General features: G+C 44.4%; 1 protein-coding gene across 1 annotated transcript; it reads left to right on the forward strand.

Annotated features, from left to right (window-relative positions):
- The first annotated feature begins 3,960 nt into the window (after window positions 1-3,960).
- LOC148592336 (olfactory receptor 6J1-like) lies at window positions 3,961-4,896 on the forward strand. The gene has a single exon (XM_088535172.1). The coding sequence runs from the start codon at window positions 3,961-3,963 to the stop codon at window positions 4,894-4,896; it is 936 nt and encodes a 311-aa protein (XP_088391298.1).
- The last annotated feature ends 1,854 nt before the right edge of the window (window positions 4,897-6,750 follow it).

Consider the following 6,750-nt stretch of genomic DNA (forward strand, 5'->3'; position numbering starts at 1 on the left):
GATTCTTGTTCCAGAACAACATAGTTTTCTTGCAAGTCATGAGTGAAAATTAATTCATGAAAATTACTAAATGGCAACATCAGGACAAGGGGGATCAGACTTCCCATCCCAGGCTTCCTTCCCAGGGCAGCTTAGGGAACAGCTTCCTCACACATCTCAACCCCTTTATCTGCCTGCAGTATGCGAGTCCCATCTTGGTGGATGGCGTTTGCCACTGGTGCACATGGCTGACTCCTGCTTCTTCCCCAAGAGCCCCAGGTCATCTTTTAGAAAACTCTTCTTTCACCAATCGGCCCCAAATCTACCTTTTGCAGGGGGCCTTTGGGTTTCCTCCACCCCAGGTGAAGGACTCTGGAGCCCTTTCCGTGGCTGAATTCCAGAAGGCTCGTGGTTAGCATGAGTAAAATGCGTAGTAACCCTGAATAAAATGCATAACAACAACCCAGTCCTTCAGCATTTGGGTAACAGAGACCAGAGCTCTTGGATCACTGATTGATGGGCATTGAGTTTATTACTATTTCTACTGCCTCTCTGCAGAGGGACAAGTACTACTGTGCAACCAGTCACAAGGAGAGAAAATTATCTGAGGTTTCCTGGGAAAGAGCAAATTCCTTGTGGGATATTGAAACAGATATGTGAGACTGTGTAGAATTTGTTGAGGACATTTTATAGGTATTGTGGGACTGAACAAAGCTTATGCTGGAATGTTGCAGTGATGGGTCAAAGGCAGGAAGGAGATCCAAGTGTTCCTGCTCAAAGACAGGGAGAAATTGCTCAAGAGTTTCATCAAGTCCTGTCTATGAAGGATGAAAACCACACAGCCTCTCTGGACTGCCTCTTGAGAGCTTTCTTGTTTCAGTTTATGTCCATTGCCATTCCTCCTCCCACCATACACCACTGTGAAGAGCCTTACTTTGTCTTCTCAAAAATGTCCCTATTGGTATTGAAAGGCTGCTCTGAGATGCACCAGAATCTTCCTTTCTCCACACTGAATGAGTCCCATTTCCTCCACCTCTCTTCCCCGGGCTCAAAATTCCTGAACACTTTGGTGAATATTCAATGAACTCCCTCCTGTTTATCCACGTCTTCCCTGGACTGAGGGTGCCAAAACTGGAGGTAGAATTGCATATGTAGTCTAATGAGTGCAGACAGAGTGGGATGATCCCTTGGCCATCCTTGTTGCCAGGACACACCTGTGCCAGGGCACATGGCACTGTTGCCAGGGCACATGTTCGCTTCAGGTCCATCTGGATCTTCCACTGAGCCTTCCCCACAGAGCTGCTCCCAGCCAGGTATCCATAGCCTGGATCACAGCAGGGGGCTGTTCCTTCCAAGGGCAGGAGTTTGCATTTGTCCCTGTTTGAACTCATATGGATTCTGTTGGCCCATTCCTCCAGCCTGTCAAGGTCCCTTTGGATAGCATCTATGCCCTCGAACTTACCTACAATCCCCTCTCCTCAAAGACATTTGCCAACATGATGGCAGCACTCTGCCACCTCTGATATGATAAAATTAACAGGATCATCCAGACCAAAACTAAGAGAACCATTCAGACCATGACATCCTAACACGGATACAAAATGATTGTTGGACGTCATGTCAAATCCCTTCTTCAAGTAAACAGAAAATGACTTACAGTGCTTGATCTCCTCCACAAATCTAGTCTTTGCATCATGTAAGACACATAGGTCCAGCAGGCAGGAAAGCCAGATGGGTAGGATGTAACCTTGGTCACTCCACGCTGCCTGTTCTTCCTTTATTTGCCCAGAAATATCTTCCAGGAGGACTCCAAGAATTTCCTAGGCACCACTCTGAGCTTAATTGAGCTTTAGTTCGCACATCATCCTTATAGTCATTTTTGACGTTGGGTGCAAATTTTGCTTTCCTCCCATCATCTCAGTTCTCCTCTAATCTCCAAGCATTATAAAGACAATAGACATAGATGAGAGATGCCTTGAAAGGATGTTGGACACGTCTCTTAGCACCTTCTGATGTAGTGTTTTTAGCCTCCTCTTTACCGCACTAAAAAAGATCTGATGCCCCAATATTGCCTCAATGGAGTTTTGCAGTTGGCACCTTACCATTTCCTGCTGGATTCTCCAAAGTTTCCCTCATCCTTCCTGGTCTGGAAGCCCATAACTGGGATCAGTATTCAAAATGGGGCCTTGCCATCTGTGAGTCTGAGGCAGTAGCAACTCCCCTTGACGTGCTGGCCACTGCCTTTCTCCAGGCCTCTGTCTGGAATAGGACCCCTCAGAGGGAAAAGATGAGCACATGGCCAAGTAAGTGTCCCAGGATGCACTCCAGTTGTATTGGCTGTTGTCACATAGGAGAGTTCTGTGAGACCTCCCCAACAAATTCACACTCTCAAATGTCCCTAGAGGCTGTCATACAGCAAGCTGGGACCTACAGCCTCAGCCTTAACAGCATCAAACCAGAGCCTTTTTCCTATTGATGAGGGAAGCACAACAAAGATACATACAAAAAAATATATGTTGTTTGTGTCCAAGAGCACAGGAGGACTGCCCAGGAGACCACCATATGCCATTAAGGATATCTGCTTCTAGTGTTAATCGGAGTGAATGTGAAAAGCGTCAACATACGAGTCCTCAGCTAGCCGCATTCTAGCCTCAAATAGATAGACCATATCTTGGAAAAGCCCATGGTGGGATCCTTCCATATTAGCTCCATTAGGTGAGATGATTCTCCTCATTACTATGGTGTCTCTGAAAGACAAGACCCTTGAAGTGATCGTTTTTTCATCAGAAATACTGGACAATGCTGTTGTTCTCTACAAAGAAGAAAAGTTTTCTACTTTTGCAAACTTCAGGTGAGACTTGTCTGCCTGAATCCCCTGAGTCAGAAATTGCCAGCTTTCAAGGTTCAAATGTTTCTAAGGGAGCCAATTATCATCTCTATGTCATTTCTAAGACTGTCTATCAGGTATAATTGGCTCACTCTGAAATGTGCTGTCTTCACTAAAAATAAATAATTCATTAAAAAAGAAAATAAAAACACACGTAAGAAGAAGACTTCCGCCTTCCTCCTGAACTTTATCTTCTGGACAACATGCTTTGGGTGGTTTCAAAGTTATAAACTGCTTCAGTTTTCTCAAGATGACTAGGTTCTCTCCCGTAGGTTTTAGCAGCTAGAGCTTGCACAAACTACAGAATGTGTGTTTCAGTTCTCATGCTATGGTGTTCAGATTATCAGAGCCCACATATAACAGCTCTGCTTATACCATCAGCAGGGGTGAAAAATGTTTTTTACTCTAATACTCTGAGTCTTGTGGCTTACTATATCATGGGATTGCTCCTTTGTATTTGTCCTTCTCTGGGCCATGCTGTAACTCTGTTAGAAAGTGAGTTCCTCTGCTGTTACAAAATAAACTGGGAATGTAGGATGCATCCAATTCTATTCTGTATCTCTCCACAATTTGCTGGAACAGAAGAATGCTGCAACTCCACAGGTTCCTGAAACTGCAGAGCTCTTTGGGAGCTTGGACACAGAGAGCTTCAGCAAGTTATCAAATGTAAATATATGGGGTGTTCTTTGTGCAGAAGGTAAGTGCAAAAGCACAAGCATAAGAGGAGAATATTTTCCTTGCAGCTGTTTTTGCTGCTTTGTGCATGCATGACCTGCAAATAGGGAAGTTGGAAATGTAGCATGAAAAGAATGCATTGCATATTGTGATTTGATGGCAATTTTGACTGGTTGTTACAGAGGTGGAAGGACCTTGGCAGCAAAGACCTGCATCTTACATTTATCCATCTCTCCTCCCCCGCCTTTTTTTTTTTTTTGAAGGAAAGAACAACAACAAATATTTGAGGAATGGGGAGGAATGGAGAAATGGAGATATAAGTAGTGAGGAAAGATTTCTTTTTGAATGAATGAATGAATTGAATATTCAAAGAAACTGTGTTGCTCTCTTCCTCTCACCATGACAGAAAGCACATTTGGATGGGGAGTATCACGCCTGTGACTGAGTTTGTTCTCGTGGGATTTCCAAACCGCTATGAAGTGGAGATCATCTTCTTTGTGGTGTTCCTGCTCGTTTATTTAGTGACTGTCTTGGGAAATGCTCTTGTCATTGTACTGGTCTATACAGACTGCCATCTCCATTCTCCCATGTATTACTTCCTCAGCAATTTGTCCTTCATTGAGATGTCCATGACTTCCTCTGTTGTTCCAAAAATGCTGGCAAACTTCCTGTCAGAGAAGAAGACCATCTCCTTTGCTGGCTGCTATAGCCTTCTCTACTTATATTTCTCCCTGGCTGCAACAGAGTTCATCCTCTTAGCCATCATGTCCTATGACCGCTACGTGGCAATATGCCACCCCCTGAGATATCCCACCATCATGACGGAAAGGATGTGTGGCCAGCTTCTCCTGGGTGTGTGGGTGGGTGGCGTGGTCTTGATCTTGCCATTAGCAGTCCTGAAAGCCAAGCTGCCATACTGTGGTCCCAATGTCATTGACCACTACTTCTGTGACAGTGCACCTCTCCTGCACCTCGCTTGCGCGGACATCTGGGTTGCTGAGCTGAGGGGTTTTGTGGTGTCCATTCTCCTGCTCCTCGGCTCCTTGGCACTGACTGTGTTCTCCTACACCTGGATCATTTTGACCATAGTCCGTATCCCATCTGCCCAGGGCAGGCAGAAAACCTTTGCCACTTGTGCTTCTCATTTCACTGTTGTTTCCCTGGGTTTTGGCATCTCCATCTTCATCTGTGTCAGGCCTTCCCACATGAACCCTGGACACCTCAACAAAATCCTCTCTGTTCTCTCCAGCATTGTGACTCCTCTTTTAAATCCCTTCATATTCAGCCTAAGGAATCAGCAAATGAAAGAAGCCTGGAAAAATGCTTGGCACCATTGCCTGGGGATGGCTGGCTGAGGAGGCCAGAAAGCCATGAGAATCATTGTGGCTTGTAGGAAGTCAGTCCTTGACAAATCTCAACAGGATCTCAGCATTCATGGTGTCTTCCGTCAGAATGTGGCCTGTTACAGCCAATGTTGAGGAATAGCACGTCTCAAAGGTCAGCTTCACGGCAGCACTGTTGTGTCAGGCCCCACCAATATTCTCCTGCACTTTAGGCAGTGATGGATGTCTGTGTGGTGCTATGTGGTTGTTGGGCACAAAACAGTCTCCTAATCAGAACAAAAGGCTTTAAGACTGAAAGGAACAGAAAGACTACTCAAAATGGAGTGGTAAAGTGAAAATAAATTGCTGTCAATTTTTATTACTAGTTTTACTAAATTTTCATCATATAGTCATGTTTTCAAATGAAGTTTTCAAGTTTCAAATAAAGTGTTCTGCTGGAGAGTAACATCAGTTAATGCTTCTTCTTTGAAGTACAAGCTATAGCTGATAGAAATAAGATGGGAGGCTCTCAAAAATTAGATGCAGAAAGAGAAGAAATGCTGAGGAGTGCCAGAAAGAGAGGGAGAAACTGAACAGTGAGACGGAAGAATTCAAAATCAGATCTGTGCCCGTAATAGAAAGATTCTCTTTTAAGGAAAGGATGGGAACAATGAGTAAAAATTCCAATCTTCCTACTCATTCATATGCATAGGTAGGTAGATTAAGAATCAGATGCTGACCACTTTCCCCTCCTAAAATCCTATTTTTATCTCGGAGATTTGGCATAGCACTCCAAAATTTGGCATTTGGCATAGAACTCCAAAAATAAACCTAAAAGAAAAAAAAAAAAAAAGAAAGTAAGTATGCCAGGAAAACAAACAAAGAAATATTAAAACTTTGTGTGTTTGTGAATTCAAGTCTTCTCTTAGGAAAACTACCCTGTGGTTTTCACTTGGATAATGTGAATGCTTTTGTAAGCGTATATCATAAACAGCTGTTCTCGTCCTGGTTTCATCAGAGTTTAAGGCTATCTGCTACATATCAGTCACTTGGCTAGAAATGATGTTGGATTTTCTGGCAGAAGTTGGCAAGTTCTCCTTCCTTGACTGTGCTGCCCAGGTGCATTTTATGGTTTTACTGAGCAACATCAAAAGCCTTCTCCTGGCTGCCATGTCCTGGGATCGCTGTGTGGCCAAAAATGACTCCCTGCATCATTTTCTCATCATGAGTAGAGGTCTCTGTGTCAGTCTGGTGCTCAAGCCATGGCTGAGTGTCCTACCAAAGCTGGTAGGACAGACCTATCAGGTGTTCCCTTTGACTTCCTTGCATCCCATGTGTGCCAAATGGGCTCAGGATTTGGCAATCCAAGGACAAAAAGTAGACTTAATAACAATGATGCCTTTAATTAACACAACATAGATACAAGTAGAAATGAATAAGAATTGGTTAGTACATGTGAATACGAAAAAGTTACTGACTGAATAATACTTGCCAGCAGAATTACGAGACCACGCATCTCTCCAAGGTAGCAGTCTGGAGGGTCTGGCAGGCTCTCAATCATAGCGGGCGTCCCCGCAGAAGACAACATTGGCCTCAATATTGGGAGTCTCCGTCCCCCAAATCTGACCTTCGTATTTTATCCCCTGGGGCGTCCGGTCACTTAGGGCCAGTACATGCCAGGAGACCACCCAGGGGTGGGTAAATCTCCCTCTTTCTGTTATATCATCCTTCTAGGACTGCGCCTGCGCAAACTCCAGAGCGGGGGATCTCATCCCTCAATTTGGTGGTCTCACTTCCCTTATCCTTCTCGTTCTCACAGTGACTTTGGCCTTCATACTTCCTTAGGCAGCATTTTGTAGTCAGGCTGGCTGCAAACCACCCTGAACA

The sequence above is a fragment of the Tinamus guttatus genome, unplaced genomic scaffold (genome assembly GCF_059628265.1).
Source record: "Tinamus guttatus ecotype Peru unplaced genomic scaffold, ASM5962826v1 Tinamus_guttatus_pri_ptg000618c, whole genome shotgun sequence".
Taxonomy (NCBI): domain Eukaryota; kingdom Metazoa; phylum Chordata; class Aves; order Tinamiformes; family Tinamidae; genus Tinamus; species Tinamus guttatus.

Excerpts from the sequence above, each read along its gene's own strand:
- LOC148592336 (XM_088535172.1), top strand. The coding sequence starts at position 3,961 with ATGGGGAGTATCACGCCTGTGACTGAGTTTGTTCTCGTGGGATTTCCA.